General features: G+C 34.9%; 2 protein-coding genes across 3 annotated transcripts; both read left to right on the top strand.

Annotated features, from left to right (window-relative positions):
• Window positions 1–4,190: 4,190 nt before the first annotated feature.
• Window positions 4,191–6,889, top strand: LOC147398112 (G-type lectin S-receptor-like serine/threonine-protein kinase At5g24080). The gene has a single exon (XM_086447263.1). It carries the CDS (start codon window positions 4,231–4,233, stop codon window positions 6,649–6,651), a length of 2,421 nt encoding a protein of 806 aa, XP_086303389.1. The 5' UTR covers window positions 4,191–4,230; the 3' UTR covers window positions 6,652–6,889.
• Window positions 6,890–8,266: 1,377 nt separating this feature from the next.
• On the top strand, window positions 8,267–21,603 carry IAR1 (ZIP metal ion transporter family). 2 transcript variants are annotated; one of them, XM_086447264.1, is made up of 11 exons: window positions 8,273–8,882; window positions 9,661–9,744; window positions 9,861–9,910; window positions 10,771–10,822; window positions 12,038–12,154; window positions 16,070–16,356; window positions 17,297–17,449; window positions 17,588–17,695; window positions 20,442–20,543; window positions 20,642–20,686; window positions 21,243–21,603. In XM_086447264.1, exons 1-11 carry the CDS (start codon window positions 8,537–8,539, stop codon window positions 21,393–21,395), a joined length of 1,497 nt encoding a protein of 498 aa, XP_086303390.1. In that variant the 5' UTR covers window positions 8,273–8,536; the 3' UTR covers window positions 21,396–21,603. The 2 variants fall into 2 exon arrangements, with proteins under 2 accessions (XP_086303391.1, XP_086303390.1); XM_086447265.1 differs by lacking the exon at window positions 17,297–17,449 and having other exon boundaries at window positions 8,267–8,882.
• The last annotated feature ends 1,029 nt before the right edge of the window (window positions 21,604–22,632 follow it).

Here is a 22,632-nt window from a genome sequence, read left to right as displayed (position 1 = left end):
AATCTTTCACAGACCTTGCCCGTAGCATACGACATAGTCCCTTAGGGAATTCATGGGGCAAGAGCATTTTGCAATTAAAAGAAGATACAAACGATTGGCTCCACGTTTCTCGTCAAATAAAATGCAAGAGGAGCTCAACTCCCAAGTTTAAGGTTGTTATGACCTCGACTAGATTTTCTATTCCGGTGCTTGAGTTTTATTGATAAAGTCAAGGTTCTCTATTCCATTGTAAAATCGATTCTTTCTAGTGTCATCCTCCATCCAAATTAACAATGAATGGTTGTTTTTGCCAATGTCACCATCATATTTCCAAGCATATATTCAATTTGGATTGTCCCCTCCCAATTCTACGAAAAAAAATTTATTAGAAACACATCGTAACTAATATCATATATTAAGGGGTTTTACCCTTCCTTCAAAAAGGGAGGGGTCTTGAGTTCAAGTCCCCTTATTGGCTGCAGAAATCTAATTTTATTGAGAATTCTTGAATAATCATTACATGATAGGGTATTTATAGAGATTACATCAACCATGATATAAAAACTAATCTAATATAGACATACTAATTATCTATAATTCTTAATGTAGAATATCTTAATAGATATTGCTACATATTTTATTCTCAATCACTATCTAGCTCTTCCTTTATTATGAGATACATTGGCAATGATACAATGTATCTGATGCATTATATTATTTTACATTAGCTATCTATACGAATTAATCATGTCTTACCTGGTATGTGAGGTTTGTGGGGTATTACATGTACCCTGAAGGATTTGAGTGAGATACGGTACTTTAAGAAATTAGTTGCCTTTCTCTACAAGCCCGACCTTAAAAAGGAAGCAGCGAGGGGGGTTGTTTTGTTTAGCCTCTTCTCTCTTTATTTTTTGCAAAAGAAATAAGAAAATATAATAATGAAGTCAAGAGGAAAAACATGTGAAGTCATGAGTGTGGGCCAGCCTCTTCTCTGTTTATTTTTTTGCAAAAGAAAATAATAAAGTGAGGAGGAAAAACATGTGAAGACTTGAATGTTGGCCAGCCACCTATGCTGTTTGGCCAGCTTCCAACGAGAGGAAGAAAATGAGTCCGACTTCGATGCGGTCCCGCTTCAAAATTTTTGAAGGAACCCTTCTCGTTACAAAACACACGTGGCGCTTTGAATGTATTCTGCACCTTACATTTCAGCCAAAATTTAAAATACCTTTTAAAAATGCCACGTGTAATCCAAAATTTCAATCGGACTGCCCCGCTTCAAAGTTTTTTACGTAGAGAATGGTGAGTTAGTCCACGGTCAAGCTACCCGTCATTTTTCCAATGTTGTATTGTCAAGTTTCGCTTATGTGAACCTCTGCAAACGCGTAGACATTCTGGAATATATGTGTATTTCTCTTTCCCTAGTCAACAAGGCAGTCGGCTTTGCTTAGCTTTCATAATTGAGATCAACTCTATATATATATATATATATTCCTCTTTCCCTGGTCAACAAAGCAGTCGGCTTTGGTTAGCTTTCATAATTGAGATCAACTTTTATTGACTCTATATTCATTCAAACAAGCTTTAAAAAAATAAATATTTATTTGACTAAATCTGTAAGCCCAAAACCTAAAAGCCTTTGTACCTCTCGACAATAATTGTTGGAAGAGTGTGTCACATCAGGGGTAGAGCTAAGATTTTCTTGTGGTAAGGGAAAATTATGATTAATTGTTTAACGAAAATGAATGATTTTAAAGAGATATTAAGAGATTTTTAGTTAGAAATTGAAAAAAATGATATTTAAATCATTTTCATTTAATATTTGAAAAGTCTCGATCAAGAAGCAATGTCATCAACAAAAAATAGACGAGGTGAGGGACTAGGGACAAATGGAACATATAATTAGTTGAAAATATAGGGGTGTCTCAAAATTTTATGGGGGTAAAAATTGAAGGGAGGTGAGGGTGTAAGGACAATTGGGGAGAGAGATGGGGGAATGGGGACAAATGGGGCATGTAATTAATTCAAAATATAGGGGTGTCTCAAAGTTCTCCATGTGGGGGTAAAAATTAGAGGGAGGTGAGGGTGTGGAGGCAAATGGGGAGAGAGGTGAGGGAGTAGGGACAAATGAAACATGTAATTAATTGAAAATATAAAGATGTCTCAAAGTTATGTGAGGGAAATTGCCAACTCCTTATTAGCTCTGCCCTTGGTCATGTGGATTTTAATATGAATCTAAATTGAAATTGAAATTAAAGACCTTTTTTATTATTATTATTATTATTTTTTTGACAATTTAATTCTCGTTCAATTAATCTAAGTATCAGGACCAAAACCAACCCATTGACACCCTAATTTTAAGAGTTCGACTTTCAAGCGGGCTGCCCGCTTTAAAATTTTGATAGAACCCTCTTCGATCTTCGCAACATGATATTTAGAGTCTTGTATTTAAAATTTTGAAACGGGTCGCCTACTCCAAAGATTTTCCTAATTTTAAAGGTGCCGTGGAGAAAAAATCATCAATATCAACCAATATTATCTAATTGTAATGGCATATTATGAAACGTCCACCATCCTACATTGAATGGTCGAGTCAGTCAAAGTTCTAAGGTGCACTAACAAAAACTGGTCAAACAGTTGGATGGTCAATATTGTTTATTAATTCCCTTGCCATAACTCGGATAGATCTGAACCATAATTATAAAACTGGTTGAGTTGAGTCGAATCGATTCGATAGGATTTTGACTTGACTCAGCTAATAAGCTTAGAGGAACCAATTTGTTAGATCAACTTGGCAAATCATCCGATAAATTCATCAATTTTATCGAGTTAACTGAAAAATGTATCATTTCATGTTAGAAACTTGACCCAGTTATTCGGCTATATAAAATATTCTAGAAAAAATAAATATTTTATTTATTTATTTTCAAATATTGAAAATTATTTATAAAATTAATTAATATATTTTTATTTGATTTTTTTAATTCGATCCTCGAGTTGTCAAAATGAATCGGTGGACATTTGAGTCAAGTTGAGTTTCAAAAATATGGCCTGAGCCATTGCTGAACGAGTTTTTCATTGAAAACTGAGTTGATTTATATGATTTTGAAAACTTGATTGAACCAACAAGTTTAAATCAGTTTTATACGTGCAACCCAAATTAGATCATTAACTCAAATCAGACTATGATGGCACGAACCAAAGCCAAAATCTAGTTTTAGAAGCCATAGTTTTAAAACTCGAAACCTGGCTCAAATGCCTAATGAGTCAAGTCAATTCAACAACTCACGAGTCCACTTAATCATTGTAAATAAATATATTAAATATTTAACATTAAAATTCATATTTATTTGTTATTATTGGAGAAACATTAAATATAGGACGTGTTAATATGTTTTTGTTTAATATTTTGGAATGTGTACTATTTAATTTCAATATTTTCATCCATAAGTAGGTAAATTTTTTAAAAAATATAATTCTAACTTAGACAATTTTCTAGCTTAACTAGATAAAACGCAGTTGAATCACCAACTTTTCGACTTGTCCAAGTTCTGACTCAACCTAAGAAGACTCAAAATATAATTGAGTTGACTCGTACAAATTTTAAAAATATGCTCAAGTCAACAAAGTACCAAACCATATAAAATAAGCACGGAGACCAAAGACCATATAGCCACCTTGTGACCATATCACTCTCTTTCTTCGTCTTCTTCCTCCTTACTAATCATTACACCTCAACAATCTAATAAAAACGACTATCTTGGAGGTTTGGAGCGATCTCGCTACTTCAAAATTAAAGAGATCATCAATTTAAAAAACTTATGATTTGACTTTTCATATTTTGAAAATTAAAATGAGTAGAGGGTCAAGATCAGAATTTTATTATGTTCAGCTCACGAAATGATAATTTATTGTTAAAAAAAAAAACTATAATCACAATGGTATAGGAAATTTTTTTCCTGATTTGTTAACTATTTTAGAATGTGTAATGTCACATCGAGATCTCCATCCATGAGATGGGAAATTTCTCTTAACATAGAGTCCAAACTCAGCCAAGTTTCTACCTTAACTCGGTATTACTTAGTTGAATCGCTTGTCCAAGTTTGGACTTGACCCAATAAGACTCAAAATATAACCTAGTTAACTCGTCAGAGTTTTAAAAGTAAGCTCAAGTCAACCAAACCATTTTTCTATAAAATAAAAATGAAAAACTACCAACAACCAAAGATCTTTACAGCCAGCCACCTAGTGACAATGTCCCTCTCCTTCCTTCTCCTCTTCTTCTTCTTCATCCTCTCTAATCTTTCATCCTCAACAGCCCAACAATACCTTTCTTCCTTCTCCATCTCAGACTCACCATGGTTTCCAAACCAAAATCGAACCCTTCTCTCCTCCAATTCGACCTTCGCCGCTGGTTTTCTCCCTTCACCCATCTCTCCACAAGACTATATCTTCTCAATTTGGTACCAAAACGTCCCCCAAAAGACCATAATTTGGTCTCTTAATGCCAACTCTCCAGTCAATAGTTCTTCCTCTCTCCTTATCTCACCTTCTGGTGATCTCCTACTCAACTCCTCTTCAAACAACATTATAAGAATTCCAGGAACTATTGGATCACCCAACAACTCCAAACTAATTCTTGAAAATGATGGTAACTTAGTTTACCATAATTGGACTAGTTTCAATTCTCCAATCAGCACTGATACACTCGTTCCAAGCCAACCAATTAGTGGTAAGAATTTAGTCTCAAAAAATGGCAAATTCATGTTTCGTAACGCCACAGTATTAGTTTTCAATTCTGCCAGAGATGGGTATTGGTCTAGTAATAATGGGTTTCAGAATTTTGGGTCTGAGGGGAGATTGACTAAAGGTGATGGAAGTTCAATTATAGCTTCGGATCTTGGCGAAGCAGATATCCAATTACGAAGATTAACACTCGATGACGATGGAAATTTGAGACTCTATAGTTATAGAACCGATCGAAATCAATGGGTGATAGTTTGGCAAGCAATTCAAGAACTTTGTACGATTAAAGGAAGATGTGGACCTAATTATATTTGCATGAGCGATGGATTCAACTCGACGTATTGTGTTTGTCCGGCTGGTTTTCGTGAAGTTCAAAGAGGTCAAATCTGTGAAATTAACATCCCCATTTCAAGCGTACCACAGAACAATAAATTTCTGCGATTCGATTACGTTGATTTCTCTGATGGACCGAATCGGACTGATCTAAAAGCCGCGAATTTCTCAATTTGCGAATCTGGGTGTCTTTCGAATCCGAAATGTCTTGGTTTTGGATTCAAATATACTGGAAAAAATTTCTGTGTCCATCTAATTGATAAACTTCTTTATGGGAAATGGTCTCCAGGGACTGAAACAGCAACGTTCATCAAAGTGTCAAAATCTGAAACCGCCGTGTCAAACTTCACTGGTATGAGTTCTATGCTAGATACCGTGTGTCCGATACGTATAAGCCTCCCTCATCCACCCAAGGAATCGAAAGCTGCAATTAGGAACCTTGCCATCATTTGTTCTCTCTTTGCAATCGAGCTCGTAAGTGGGGTTCTCGCATTTTGGGCATTTTTAAGGAAATACATTAAGTACAGAGACATGGCTCGAACGCTTGGCCTAGAATTGCTTCCAGCGGGTGGCCCGAAGCGTTTCACTTACGCTGAACTGAAATCCGCCACCAACGATTTCTCTAATATGGTTGGACACGGCGGGTTTGGTGTTGTTTATAAAGGGGAGCTCTCTGATCATCGTATCGTAGCTGTGAAACGACTTAAAGATGTTGGTGGAGGAGAAGCAGAGTTTTGGGCAGAAGTCACGATTATAGCTCGAATGCATCATCTCAATTTAGTTCGTATGTGGGGATTTTGTGCGGAGAAATCGCAGAGGTTGCTTGTTTACGAGTATATCCCAAATGGTTCCCTAGATAAGTTTCTCTTCCCCGCCGCACCCATCAAGGTTAGGGAAGGAAACATGAGTGGTGACACTGATGTCATGGGTACAGGTACGGTTCAAAACTTCCAGCCAAGACCGATACTTGACTGGAATGTTAGGTACCGTATCGCTCTGGGTGTCGCCAGAGCGATTGCGTACCTTCACGAAGAGTGTTTGGAGTGGGTTCTACATTGTGATATTAAACCAGAGAACATCCTTCTTGAAGATGATTTTTGCCCCAAAGTTTCAGATTTCGGATTAGCGAAGTTGAGGAAGAAAGAAGATAATGTGAGCATGTCGCGTATCCGAGGGACACGTGGGTACTTGGCACCCGAATGGGTGAAAATGGAGCCGATTACAGCAAAAGCAGACGTATATAGTTTTGGGATGGTGTTGTTGGAGATAGTTAGTGGGACTAGGAATCTTGAGTTCAGGAGATCATCATTGGATAGCGAGGATTGGTATTTTCCAAGATGGGCATTCGAGAAGGTGTACAAGGAGATGAATGTGGAAGACATTTTGGATCGTCGGATCTTGCATTCTTATGATACTGGTGCCCACTTTGAAATGGTTGATCGGATGGTTAAAACTGCAATGTGGTGTCTTCAAGATCGAGCGGATATGAGACCATCGATGGGAAAGGTGGCTAAGATGTTGGAAGGAACCGTGGAGATCACTGAGCCTGGAAAACCCACCATTTTCTATTTGGGAGATGACCAAGATGCGAATTAAAAGGCTTCCGAGGAGACTCTTTTACGCGTGTAGACTGAAATTGGATTTTATCATTTTCACATTCCAACTTGTCCAAGTGCATCTCCATTTGTGTCGTTCACGTACTTTGGAAATGTAAAAAAGTTGCTTTTTCTTCCTCCTAGTTCTACCATTACTACTAGACCCCTTTGCATGAGTTCATAGTGATGCATGTGATCCAGCTTTTACTTCTTCAATAAGTGATATCAAGTTTTATTGATGATTGTCTCTGTTATTGTTGGTTGATTCCACTGCGATGAGATGTTTATGATGTATTTATCTTACTAAAATCTCGCTAAAATGAGGTGAAGAGATCCTGAGTAGACACTTTTGTTATTTTCTCCCCAATCATGGAATTTCTCATTAACTCCCTTATCCTCACAATACTGAACAAAATGGCATGGCTGAAAGTAAGCATTACGACCTTGAAGAAACCGATCTGACTCTTCTAGACCACTCACATGCACATACCACCAGTCGACTGGCTTGAAGCGTTCAATATGAACATTTTTCTAATTAACTGAATGCCCACGAAATATCTTTCTCATGTCTCGCCTTGCCAGGTTCTTCATAAATCGCTTAACTACAATTTTTTACTTAGATGTGTTACCCTGGCTCCCCTATACCCATGAATCCTAAGGTGGAGTTTTGATTTACCATGTTTTTTTTTTGTTGTTGTTGTTGTTCGTGTTATCCCTAGCTAAGACCATGTACCAAGCACAAACTTGATTATCGATCCATCAAGTTTTGGGTTATGGTCTAGATTGCAAAGAATACTTGATTAAATTTGTGGAATGGTCAGGTTTACCTTTTGGGCCATATCATGTTATCTTTGACGATAATGGTTTTCCCTTTAATGATACTTGGTGGAAGGAATCTCACACTTCACTGCAAATTGTGCTCAATCTCAGGGACTGGTGGGTCGATTAACTATTTGGTTTCCTTCAAAAACCAATACCCATGTCCTTACCACCTCTCACAACTGCCCAAGCACCTATTGGACCCACAATTGCCCCATACATCCCGCATTAACCAATAAAACCATGAAACCCTCCAGACAACCCACATCGCGCATGAACATGATAATGTTACTCCATTGGTTTTATTTGAACCGTTCTTCCTTTGACACCTACTACCCCCCAACTAACCAAACTTGGCAGCCCAATACTCACCAATTCAAAGAAGGCATATATAAGCATCATGTATAATGTATTGTCAACATTCGGCATTCTTTACCTATGGCTCTTATTATGACTCGAGGTCCTACTGAGACTACTTGCTTTTCACAAGCCTTCAAACTTTCCTAGGGGGCGGTACTTATGACCATGGGATTAGTCTCACCTAAAGGATGGGGATACCCACGATAAGCCCAAAAAAAAAACAAAAAAACCTCTAAAAATCCTATAATGTCTGAAGAATTCAAACAATAGTGACTTGTTCCACCAACTAATAATTTAGTTGGATGCTTATAGTATCACACCAACTAGTACTTAATTAGTGCATCTGAGCATGTGTGCTATATATTGGAGTGTCTTAAGAAACTATTGATCTGCCAAATAGAAAAACTCTATTGGATTCCTCCTCGGACACCACCAACACAAGTCGCATAAAGATGTCGATTCCCACGATCGATTAAAAGGAGAAACTATTTAAAAGAAGCGCAAAAAAGAGAATGGATGTAGTAACCTTCGGTGTCATTGTGGCCATTATATTACTCTTCTTTGCTGCCATCTTATACATAACCATCCAAGGCACTTGCAAACGCAGTAGTTCCACTTAAGCTAAAACCCTAAAATTCATTTTTTTCCCCCATTTTGTCTCCTGTAGTTGTTGTATAAAATTGGGGTTTCAGAAAACCTGAATAGAAATGGCGATCTCGTTGAAACAGAGCTTGTTGATTTTGCTCCTGGTCTCGATTTTAGGTTTGAATTTCTGTTTCGGACATGAAGGGAATCCGGGATCTTGTCCTTTTAGCGTTCCTAAATCTTCAGATCATCACCATTGCAGTCATGGACATCATGATGATGATGATGATCATAAGCATCATCATGAACATGAGCATCATCATCATTATCGTGAACCTCAAAAGAGCCAAGTCGGATCGAAGCTTCCAGAGGAATTGGCTGAAGAGGAGGATCTCAAATTGTACGGTCTTGATTTCAACCACGATCATGATCACGATTTTCGTCGTGATTCGGAGCTCTCGGTTCTTGGTAATTTATTTTTTTGATTTAAGATTTGATTCATTCTTGATCTTCTATAATTTGTTCATGTTTGATTCTTTCTATATGTTATTAAATTGAAATTTGAAACTTACTTGGCAAGTGAATGTGGCAGGATTTGTGAGTTATTGGTGAATTTGGAGAACGATGGATTGTTGATTAACTATGAAATTATATGATGATAGAATATCTGATGTTTATCTTAGTCATTGTGAGGGAAAACAGTTAATTTACTTGAGTTCACATTTTAAAGAGTGATAATTTACTTCGTGAGTCAGGACGCAGTTATGTTACATGGATGTGTAGACCATGTTTGGATACCTTGTAGAATGTAACTGTGGGAGAAAGTAGGAAGTATTTTCCTCTTACATTTCTAAATGTTAAGATTTTTAACTTTTTAAAAGTATTTTATTTTATTATATATATATAAAATTAACCAAACAAGCTATTGGGCATGTTTTGTTAGTTGTTTGAACATATTAATGCTTAAATTGATATGGATTTCTCTATCTAGATATTTCTGCGTAGTATTACTTTTATTCCTCATCTCTGTTGTATGATCCGTAATCAAAACTTCCACTTATTGCTGTTTTGCCTGCTTTGTAAATTGATTAATGACACCTTATTTCGACAACTTATTCTGATTTATATTTATGGTTAATAAAATTTTCAAAGACTCATCATAGCACTGAAGTAATTTCCAGTATCAGTTTTGATTCTTTGTCATCTCTAAATATCATCTTTTTCTATTCTTTTCTGAATTTGTTAGGTCTCTGGATTCATGCAATGGGCTGCTCACTGTTGGTGAGCATGGCTTCCCTTATTTGCCTGATTATTTTGCCAGTGCTTTTTCGTAAGTAGAGTTGCTGTGTTAGTTACTTTCTAATATTTTCTTGACTTCAGAAATGGTAGTTTTTCCCATTCATAGATATCCTGATCAATGAATTCAAATGTTTTGATTTATTACAGTTCAAGGAAAACCATCCAAGACAATTGTTGATTCATTGGCTGCATTTGGGGTCAGATGCTTCATCTCTTTTTGTTAGTTTAATCGCTTCTGTGTTGCATCTCTTCTTTGAATGTTTGAGGCTGTTAACATTTTTTATGATATCGATTTATTTGTTATGGACATAATACACATTTATTTCATGGATCATGCATTTGTTATGTTGATATAGTGAGATGACGGTACTACCACCACCACCATCCTTATCATCTATGTCTTATCCTGAATAATGGGGTTGGCAGATGACCAGATCCATGTGTCGGAGTGCAAGTTCAATAGAAAGTTGAAGAATGGTGGTTTCTCTTCAGGAAAATGGATGGATTCTCATTTAGATAAAAGCTTGTGTGGGGGGATAATTATTTTAAATGTCGTTTCTGCAGTTTGTTTTCAAGGTTTAAAATCTCGTCTTGAGGAAATATCTCATTCAGGAAAAACTAAAACGATCTCGAGTAAAACATTCCAAAGCATTCAGAGACAAGTCAAACATTCCTGAAACATTTTTTTATTATTTTTATAAGTATTCCTGAAACATTCTTTGGAGCCAACCTTTCATTACGGTCATGTTTGAAACGGAATGGAACTTTGAATCATGATACTTGTTGCAAGGGTTGTTGGTTGACTTTAGGGCCTAAGAGGTCTATTTTTAGTATTAAAAAAATGGGTGATCCTGAATGGGAATGAGTGATTAATTGTTTGGTTGAAGTTTAAACTAGATATGAATCTTTATAGAGCAACAAATCTTTCGGGACTGGATTTATAATTTGTACTTGATGTTCTATGGGACATTTATGATATTTAGAGTAGGATTTAACAATCTACGGGACTGTATGCATATTTGGTATACTTGATCTCACAAGACTTTGCTGTTTGTAGGCAGGAGCTATGTTAGGTGATGCTTTTCTTCACCAGTTACCACATGCTTTTGGTATGATGTGAATAATATTCAATTTATTTTATGATGTTTGTAATGATTTCTTTCATACTTCTCTCGATCGTTAACTATGCTTTTATCATATTGAATAATTTTTACAATAGCATTTGATTTGTATTCTCTTAAAGATGTCATTATCCCTGTTTAATCTTCAATTCAAGTTTCTTATTCTGGAGCTCCTGGATGTTGTTCTTGTTTGGCAAGATTCTTCTATGATAAAATGATGGATCTGATTCCCTTAAAGTAAAGGTCTAATTGGTGATCTCTACAGAGTATTATATTGGGGATTTGAACATTACTTATATTGCACGAAACGGTAGTTTTTAAGCTTGATTTTAGATGATTACTTCAAAATTTTAATGGAGGTATGTTAATAGCAAAAATGCAAAGAAATGAGTGAAAGAGGAGTATAAGTTAAGGAAAACCTTAAATGATTTTCAGATTTAATGAAGAATCCTAATTAATAATAAATTTGAAGGATGAACTAAACAAAACCCTAATTAAAGCCATTTTAAATCTAATTGCATTTTAGTAATTTAAGTCTTGGAAGGGTATTTTGGACATTTCACACAAAATTTTAAATCCTTCGTTATCTCTTCTCCAATTAGCTACACTGACTTTTGGTCAAGCCCGCCTCATCTTGCATTTTGTCGGGGTCCCTAATATCGATGATTTCTTAGGAGGGTATTACTAAAATTCTCTTTATTTTATGTGTTTGCAATGATTTCTTTCATACCTCTCTTGGTCTTTTAGCTATGCTTGAATCAATATTGAAATAATTTTTATTCTGAAGCTTCTCGATGTTGTACCTTTTTGGCAAGGTTTTTCTATGATAAAATGATGGATCTGATTCCCTTAAAGATTTACCTAGTGAACTTTACAGAGTAATACAATGGGGATTTGAACATTTCTTGTATTATTATACTTTCTTTTTCTTGTTTTGCTTGCTAAATCAATATTAAATTTTGGAGTACTGCATAAACAGGAGAACAAGTTAGCACCTGTGAACTAGTCCACTAAAATAAAAATGGGTTGTTAAGTAACCTTTAGAATGGTAATACAAACCATTTTATGTTATCAAGAATAACTTCTCTGGTTGTTTTCCTTATCTGAAGAAGAGGTTTATCAGTAAAAAAAAACTGCTTTAGTTATTCAAGTTTTGCTAACCTAATGTGGTTTTAACTGAATTTACAATGTTCTTCTCTGCAGGTGGTGACCACGCTCACTCGCACAGTCACCATGTGAAGCACGACCATGATCATTTTGGACATGTGCATTCACATTCTCATTCTCTCAAAGATCTTTCCATTGGATTGTCCATTCTGTGTAAGTTGTCCAATTACTTTTTTTTCCTTGTTTAATGCTCATTTACTTCTGTATCAGGCTAACCTGCCTGCCTCGCAATAATCTCTATCTAAAAACAGAAACCTCACAAAGTGACCTTTCATTCACTAGACAATTTAGATCATTAAAATATAGGCGCTTTAATGTTTAGAACGATGCTAGAGGCTTTCTCGTCCCTTTTCTTTGATAAGTAAAGATATTGTATTGAAAAAGGAGAAAAGGGAGGTCAATGTGACCAGCCCGAAAGTACAAGAAAGAAAAGGACAGCTAGAAAACCCTACAATTCCCAACACTAATCCTTTTTAGGTCTTGTTGACCTCCTAGTCTTTTTTGTTTTGTAGATTTTAGGTCATGCAACAAATTTTACACTTGTCAAAAAAAAAAAAAAAATTTGAAAATGTCGAATCAGCTTCCCTATAGAATAGAATCCATTGGTAATGTACCCAACCATATAAGAGATCTATAGCGGACCTAGGCAAAAACCAACAAATTTCATATTGATTAAAAAAAGAACGCTAAACTACTGTGCCTAAGTGGTGATGAAGCAGGAGATGATTAATGGCTTCACCTTTGGCTTTAAGCGGTACACATGGAACACATAATAATAAAGCCACTTATGAAGGGATTTTGGATCACCACATGAAAGTCGTTGAATGCGCATATGTAGGAGAAGGGTTTAAGCTTGAATAGTTGGAACTAATAGACACTCTAACTCAAGTCTACAGCCGAACTTGTCTATTGTCCTACATAGGATGGAGTTTCCCCTTAATGAGGAGAAAATGACGAAGAATTATTTAAGTAGAGTTGGGAAATGGATTTGGAATTATTTAAGGTTGTCTATTGTTCTACCACTATTTGCATTGGTAGAGAGCTTTGAGAAAATCATTTATTTCTTTACTCATAGTCTCACCATTAAAATCCTTTTCTCCTAAGAACTCCATCTCAACCCCTCAATTCTCTAATTGGCGAGGTTGAACAGATAATATTGACCTGAAAATGACACTAAAAGAATAGGTCCATTTCATCTAATTAAATCTTTATTTCTTCATGACCAACCTTGACCATCACTAACCCCGAAGTCCTCCCCCCAAAGTTCCATATCAATAAACCTTTACATCTATTAAAAACCGAAAGAGAAAGAAAGAAAGTAAACATGTCCATAAGAGGGCTTTAGACAAAAGGAGCCTTCTCCTTTTTTGTCTCCCCTGACTACTCCGTGGCACTAAATGATTGACATCTGAATATTTATGGATTGTTTATTCAATTAATATGAATTTCCATTCCGTGTATGCCTTTCTCGCTCATATTTGTATTGCATGTCCATACGAGGGAATTGAGATGATAAATCTTGTGAAAAAGATACAACTTAGAATTAAGATGTCTTTACTAGACGCCTTGAAGGATAATATCTCGATATGTATCTTGTAAACTCTCATTGGTGAGGTTAAACAGATAGGATCAATCAGAAAAGGGACATTGAAGGAATATGCCCATACCATCTATTTAAATCTTCTATCCTCCATGAACTGTCTTGACCATATCCTTCCCCAAAGTACCAAATCCTTTCTACTCTTCCCTATTAGACCAAGAAATTTCTCCCAGCCCATTAGAGCTTGATGTACCCACCTTCAAGATATTATCCTTTTGAAACATCTAGTAAGAGACATCTTAATTCTAGGTTGTATTGTTTAGCAAGATTTATCTATCTCAATTCCCTCACATGGACATGTTTACTTTCTTTTTTGGTTTTAATAAATGTGAAGCTTTATCAATGAAATAGTAGGCCGAGAATACCTACCCATACAAAAGAAGGCACAGGACAACTTATCTGCTCTCAGAGCAAAGCTTGGCCCTTCTAAACGAAAAAAACCTCAAACGTGTCACTTTTAACTTCTTAAACACCTTGCATCATAAAAATAGAAGGCCAAGAATACTAATTATGACCTCTTGAAGCAAGTTAATCTTCCCTTTAAAGAGTTTGTTATGTCTGTCATTCCAAATGCCCCAACAGACTGCAAAATGAACCAAACAATGATATGGTTGGAAGAATCTTGTTCATCGCAACTGTTGTCTAAATTTACGCACGCAAGTATACGTATCGAAACAAGTAATAAAGTGATAAGAAAGTATCGTTCCCACGGAGACTAAATACCAATCTATTATTAATTACCAATTTATCTCAATCTAATTTTATCCAAACAAAAGTAAAAATAGGATTTAAGACTAAACAAGAAAAGTAACGGAGAAAATAAATTTGTAAATTAAAATCAATGAGTGATGAAATCTAGGTTTATAATTTCCCCCAAACAATCCATTTAATTAGAGTATCTTCCCTTCTATGATAAATTAATCCACTATAATTGTCACCCAAAAACACTAAATTCTCTACAAGCCTCTGTCGATGGTCATGTAAAAATACCCTTCTAAACTAACTCCCTATATGTCTATGAGAATTAAATCAAGAAGAATTCATTAAGAATAAGCTCTCATAAGGGATGCACATGCAACTTGAATATATGTCTATCTCAAATTAGCATATGTTACTCTATCTAGGTCATGAACACAAAATAACTCTGTCGATATTATTAAGGTTCACCGAATCAATTCAATCAATGGCCAGTTAATTAAATCGCATTAAACATAGGATAGAATAAACAATCACATGTGGAATCAGAGAAGAAAGAAATAAAACTAATCAAATATCATGAATGGGTTCCATTATAACCCTAGAATAGAAATTAGTTCATCATTGAAAAGAAAACAAAATCACAAAAGTATTCAACCATTCTTAGAGATTACAAATATCAAGAGAAGAGATAAAGTTTAGAAAGATAAAACTCAAAAGTCGAATCTCCAGCTCTCGTCCTCCTTCTCGATCTTGTGCCTCCAAGAAAAACCCCAAAACTTCTGTCCCCAAATAAGGGTTAAACTTTCCTATTTATAGATATGGAGTCATTAGGGTTTAAGAGTCTCAAAATCCGTCTCTAATTCGGTCACCACAAATTAACGTGTAAAGCTGAAAACGTAAGCAGGCCATGGCCTCCCAATATATCATGCCGCGGCTTGCATTTTCATATTTCTGTTGTGCAATTCTTGAATTCCCTCCACGGCCTCGTTTTCTATCAAGCAGCAGCTTGAAGACTTTTTAGCTTGTATGCTTGGCTTCCTTCTTCCGAGAGTGAACCAATTTGGAGTCAGAATTTCTCCTACACGTATGCAATCATCCCAATGTTCCATATTGTTCCTAATCTGTAAAATAAGCATAAAAACCAAATAAAAACATATAAACACATAAAAAGTATAAAACTAGCTAAACTTAAATAAAAACAACTAAAAGCCTCTAGAATTAACAAAATATTATATTTAAAAGTGGTTAATTCGTAGGTATAAAACCTACTCATCAGCAACATACCAAATAAAAAAAAGCAACCTTATAAGGGACTCCTGCATCCCAGCCAGATGAAGCAGAAAAAGTCGAGCCAGAAAGGAATGCTAGAGAATTGTAAAAGGATTTAACATAAAAATAAACTACCACCTTGGCTATGAGTCCACACCCTTTGATCATCCTCAAAGGGAGACAAGGCCACAAGAGAGATAAGACTGGTGAGATTAGTGATAACTTGGACATCTCAACAAAGGTTCTTCTAAACCCGAAATCTTAGAATGCCTCCCCAACATGAACCATAAAATTATGAACATGCATTTTTTTAAGACAAGAAATACAACCTAGGGAACTAGTAAATAATCTGTATAATTATTTACTAATTTTTTTTTCTTTTGAATTGTCTTTTTGTTAGTGAACATCTACCAAGGATTTCTTATTTGTCATTTCCTTGGTATTTTGCTCTCTAGTGGTCAATTTTCTGAGTTCCTGATGCAATATTTTGGCTGTTGCAGCTGGAATTGTACTTTTTCTTCTAGTGGAAAAGGTTGTGAGGTATGTTGAAACTATTTCCGGAAGAGGAGCAAATGCATGGGGTCATGGTCATCACCATCATCGCCATAAAAGAAGTGATGAGTTGACAGATGGTCATGATGCTCATGGTAATTTGAATTTGCAGTCCATTGATGCAAAGAGTGGAAATACATCAAAGATGTCATCCCAACAAAAAGTGTTGGATGAAGCATCTGATGACTGCTTGAATGAGCAAAAATCAGATGAAAAAGATTCTCTTCTTCGAAAGGTAAACCGAACAGTTAGTAAGATTTCCTCTTGCTGCATAGTCTTGCATTTTTATTTTTATTTTTATTTTTTAAAATTTATAAGATAATCCAAGTGTTCTGACCTTCATTGCTTGGTGTCAAGTTCCCCTCATTTTTTTTATGCATGGTTTATTTCACCAATGATATAGTGGATATAATAAATAGTGTATTTTAGAACCCCCCCCCCCTGTTAAATTGGTGATATTAGGTTTGCCACCATGCTAAATGCAAGATTAGGCTTCCCCCCTTGACTGTAAGTCAACGTTGTGTTTTCTTGATGATTTAACAGTGAAATTTTGATTTTGATTTTGATTTTTTTCAAAATGTTCTTTAAATACTTAAATTACTAAATCAAAATTTGGAAAAATTCAAAATATCACTGTTAAATCATCAAGAAAAAACAACATTGACTTATGGTCAAGGGGGATAAACCTAATCTTGCATTTTGCAAGGGGTGAACCTAATATCACTAATTTAACAGGGTGCATTTCTAAAATACCCAATTAAATATCACGTGGAATGCTATTATGGTTGGTGATGTTCTGCCGACACTTTTTCAATATTGCTCATCAGATGTATCCTCCGCAACTAAATCTGAACTTTTGGGCCTTCATCTATCTTTGACCAATACAGATAGGGCATTACTAACACCTTATGAAGCAAATATTTGTACCTGGTTCTTGATTAGGACTCTTTTCATGAAAGGTCAATTGAGACATTTATTAATATGATCTGTAATAGATTATCTAAATTGTGACATGGAAGTTCATTTCAGATGTACTTTATTCTTTTTTTCTCTATTTCATCCTGTTTTGCACTAGAAACTCTTAATTATGAGTATAACTAGTATTGCTCAAATTAGATTGCAATCACCACAAATATGCATAAACCATATTTAAGGTTTTTGAAACCTTTGTGCAGAGAGTCACAAGTAATGGTACCAGTGATGATAGGCCAGATTTAGATGCTGCAACCGGGTCTACTGTAAAAATGACTCGCTTGAGTGAAAGTGGGCATGATCCATCTTCCTCAAACTTAGTTTTTGGCTATCTGAATCTCTTCTCTGATGGTGTTGTAAGTCTGTATTGCTTGAAATTGATCACGAAGATCTTGTCTACTTTATCATGGAAGAGAATTTTATCATTCTGATATAGAATTTAACTAAAATTCGATTCTTTATGTATTCAGACACAATCTATGTGAATATTGCAGCACAATTTTACTGATGGGATGGCTCTTGGAAGTGCTTTTTTGCTTCATGGTTCTGTTGGTGGTTGGTCTCGAACATTATTTTTGCTTGCACATGAGATTCCTCAAGAGGTTCTTTTCTCCCTCTATGTCTTAAAAGTCATTCTAATTTCTAAATAATAAGAACTATGTGGATGAGTCAAAATACATGGATATTTTCACCACCTAAAGCTGATTCTAATTTCAAATCTTCTCTAATTTTGATTGTAAAATAAAGTGCAAGAAAATAGGCACAAATTCCAGCTTCATGCAGGGAAGAATGCTACTACTACAGGTGGTAGTATTATGCAACAATATAGATTATAGAGCTTAGGTTTTTGTAAAGGATATTCTCACGATTTAACTGTCTTGTGCCTTTTGAAGAAATTTTAAGGAACTAAAAACTTTCAGTTCAGAAAGATTCACATCTGATGGCATTGTTATTGGAAACATAGTTTTTTAGATTTTTCTTTATTTCTAATTACATTTGCACATACATCGTATATATGACATATGTTTAAAACAATGACTTTTTGAAATCGTGGTGAAAAGACATGACATTTTTTACTGTCCTAGCAATCCTGTAGGCCCTAATTTGAATTTTTTTCAAAAAAAATCTTATCAAAAATCTCTTTTGTCTGTAACTTTAAAATATATTGAAAAAAAAGAAAGAAAAATGTTCTTATGTTTTTCAGGACCATGAGAAGTTGGACATGTTTTGGAAACTGTTAGAACTGGTTATATCACTAGACTAGGGAAATCATTAGATTGTTTTAGTGCTATTATTATACTTATATTCAAGGTATTAATTTCGGTTTCGGTGTCCATTTTGGTCATCGATCTAATTTGGGAAGTAATACAATTTTCATTGAAATTTAAAACAAAGACATGAGAATGCACTAATTAGTCATCAAACCTCAATAAGCAGCAACATGGAGTATGGAAACTTTGAGGTCGTAGGTTCAAGCCCAGCTTACCCATAAAAAAAAGGAACAATATAGAGTATGGAAATGAAAAGCAATTGTGTTATAAAATACGTTGGCATTGGTATCTGAGAGCTGGACAGCCAAATCAACAATATTATAAGTGAAAATAAAAATAATAATGTCATATTAACTAGGTGCTCCATCATATTAAAAGTTACTAATATATCTAAGTAATTAGAACATAAGTGATTGTACGCCCATGCTTTTATGAATGTGCTAATATGCTTTGAATACATCAAAATTAGATGATATATAGGATATATAACTAATCATAAGTCATATATCACTTGTTTTCATGAATTAATATTATTGTTACTAATAATTTACAAGTCCTTTCTATGAGAAATTTATTACTCTGGTTTTTTTACTTTTTATTTTTTTAATAAATTTACCAAGTTTTTTACATAATAAAAAAAAAATAATTCCCTTCTAAGTTTATTGTTGATTGAAATATCGAAACTAGCATTTTTTATACTTGAAATTTTGATTATGTTGGTCAAAATTTACCATTTTCCAAAATATTTCACAAATGAATAGTGATTTATATCGAAATGTATGGAAAAGTTGTCAATTAAGTTTGCTTTCAAGCCTTGTGGAAATGGAAATCTGTATAATTCGCAAAAATATATTGAAATATAAAGCTATGATACTTATGTTACTAGATTGTCTATATGGTATATATGTGTATCATGCATTTTTTTATTACTTATTTTTGGACTAAAATTGTATTAAATACAAACTTACTACTAATTGGTCTTTTGACTTTCTCATCTTCTCAACTGTCTTTTTGTCTCTGTTCTTATGAACCAAAAACATATCAAAAGCTGCATTCTAGTGGCTGAAGGGTGTTTTTTTAATAGGTAAAAGCTCATTAAATTAAATTGGTCAGGATGACAAACAAAGAGTACATCCAGGACAAACTCTCTAGATGGTAGATAAGGAACAAACCCAATGCCATCTACCTAAGCAATCCTCAAAAAAGTTACTCTAAATTCCTTCAAAATCTTACACCAAAAAAAATGAAAAACCCAACAAAAAAAATCTACTGATTTCTCTCCTTCCAAATTGCCCAAGACATAGCAAAAGGAAGTATAGACCACAAGAACTTTTTAGCCAAGGTGAATTCTGACCCCAAGATCCAGAAGAACTTGTTTAAAGCTCTTCTCAAGATCCACAACTTCAAGGTTTCAAGATTTCGTTGCTTTGGGCTTCGCAAGAATTATCTCAAAATTTCTGTTTGGCTACTGATGTAGAGGGAGAATGATATTTTAGCTGAAGAAGAATTTACCTTTTTGGCTCTTATAGTGAGTCTTTCTTATGATAACTGTCTTGAAGAGAGTGATACCTCAGTTAAATGGAAAACTTATCCTCAGTAATTTTTTGGGTTTTCACTTCAAGAAAACCTTAGCAGCACGTTGAGTCCTTTTTTCTCAAGGAAAGGTGTTTGACATTTGACTCCCACACCAGGTAGCAAGCCAACCGTGCAATATAGCCGCAAGATAGGTATCTGGGTCTGAAGTCTTCAACATTCAACACATGCGTGTTTTTTTAGGCAACCTATTCCTTTTGGGACTATGAGACCTACATGCTACATCTACATGCCTCGCAATAATTTGCATAGAATACTTGGGCCCTTGTTCCCGGACATCACTATCCCTTTCTTGTCAGTGTTTGGTTTGCATGTTCCTCTTCTGAGGATTCAGTAAGAAATGCAAAATAAATTTGGGTACTGAATTTTTGTGTTAATAAATCTCAATCAAGACACGTGGAATATGATGCACCCTAACGGGTTTAATTGGATTTCTCTGTGGACATGCCATCAAGTCTATAACTTGGTTCACCCTTCTCTACAGGTGGGTGATTTTGGAATCTTGGTAAGGTCAGGGTTTACTGTCTCAAAGGCCCTATTCTTCAACTTCCTATCCGCACTGGTGGCGTTAGCAGGAACTGCATTGGTGAGTACCCATCTTCCCTAGTAACTTTAATTCTTTTAAAAAATTCTCACGAAAGAAGAAAGGAGTGAAGTAATTATTGTTTGACCCTGTTATCACAGGCTCTACTATTGGGACAAGATCCAGGACAATCATCCTTGATCGAGGTAAAAAAAATGTATCTATTCCGTGAATGTTTTGTTATCAATTTCATTTGAATTATAATTGAGAGGCCTCTTTTGAAATTCAAATTATATCTTTCTTCTCCATGGTTTCAAAACTTGTGTTGATGTCTCGTCTCGTTCACAGACGAGACCGAGTTGTCTTGGACGAGTCAACTCTTGGACGAGATAAACCATTTAACTCATTATACAATTATTTGTTCATATATATTTATATAAAAATAATTATAATTTTTGTCTAACTAAGGTAGATTAGAAGATGTTTAATCATTAAATCATATTTTATTTAGATAATAAATATTTTAATGTTAAAAAATTAATTATTTTAATTAAAATGTTCAAAATCCCAGTGGAATTGGATGAGTTTTACCATCTTGGCCAAGATTTTCAAAATATCCTCCAAGTCATCTCGTTTGTCTCACGAGATTTTGCACATGTGAGGATGCCTTGTCTATCAGTCTCATTCATGGACGATACCGAGATGACTCGGGCAATTCATCTCGGTCTCAGAAGATATTTAAAACCATGTTCTTCTCTGTAGGGATTCACGGCTGGTGGGTTCATCTACATTGCAGTTGCCGGAGTGCTCCCCGAAATGAACAATGGAAAGTCAACATTTAGAAGTACAGCAATCCAGTTAACATCATTGATATTAGGTATGGCTGTTGCCCTTTGTATCTCTCTTGTAGAGTGATGGTGCATTCACTCCATTGTTTTTCTCCTTGCAATTGAATTGTGACTTTATAGTAATCGAATTCTAATTTCTCTCATACAGACTTATCAAAAAAATTTCTCTCATACAGATACTCACTGTTTAGCTCTATTAGAATGTAAATTTGTTCATGATTTATCCCTCAGTTGTGTGTTCATTTAACCATCTAATAGTTACAGATTTAGTAGGACCTTTTGACTTGACCAGGAGGGATTTTACTTGAATATCATTTAAGCATTCAATTGCTTATTTGTGTAATTTACTTGAGGCATTTAGGCCCAAGATTTGGGGTCCTTTAAACCAATAAAATACTGGCTTTTACTTGTCTTTTGATTTATTTTGATGTTGACAATGCTGCCTACTGGCAGAATTGATGTCGACAAGGCTTGGATGATGATGATGGTATTGGAAATAAAGTAAAAGAAACAATTCATGGAAAGCTCTACTTCTTTCATCTACTTTGTAGCTTTATTTTATTTGTTTTCTTTGGTGTTTCTAAGAAATATTTGATTCATGCATATGATAGGATGTCTTACAAGAAGTAACTTTCTCCCTGGTGATTCAATCATCAATGGTTAAGTTAGGTTGTACATGTTCATGTTCATGCTCATGATAGCTTAATGAACAATGAAAAATTGAGATGCATGACATCACAGACGAAAATATGTCAGAAATTTAGCTCTGACCATGTTTTTTTCAAGTGCATTTCATGAAAATCAACAAGGGTAGGGTCAGGGAAAACATTTTCTTGAAAAGTAGGTTTCTTTGGAGAATATTTTTTCGTTGATTGCACAGAGAAAAATGTCAAGAATTGGCTTTTAGTTTTGATGGTTGGGGTGACATTATGATTTTCCATCAGAAATTCAGTTACTCAAAAAAGGTGGACAATATTTTACGAGAAACATTTTCCCTTATGTAAGGGTCGTTTTGCTCAAATGGATTACTACATTGGCAGTCCAACACCACAGCCCTCTAGATTACACGGAAAAACTCAGATCCAAAAATAATAATAATAATAACACAACAATTTCCTTTAGACTTGATCCAGGGTTTGTAGAATGGACCGTTACTAAAACTTTCACATTACTACCAAATTTTAAATTAAAATTCAATGGTGAAAAATAATTTTTTTTTAAAGTTCAATCTTGAAGCATTAGATCAATGTTCTGGATGTCACAAGTTGAGCCCAAGGACCCTTATTGAGGATCAAATTCTTATT

The sequence above is a fragment of the Akebia trifoliata genome, chromosome 7, assembly GCF_017979445.1.
Source record: "Akebia trifoliata isolate Shusen 1 chromosome 7, ASM1797944v1, whole genome shotgun sequence".
NCBI classification, from domain to species: Eukaryota; Viridiplantae; Streptophyta; class Magnoliopsida; order Ranunculales; family Lardizabalaceae; genus Akebia; species Akebia trifoliata.
Note: the sequence above shows the minus strand (reverse complement) of the source record. Positions and strands in the feature narration are given on the sequence as shown.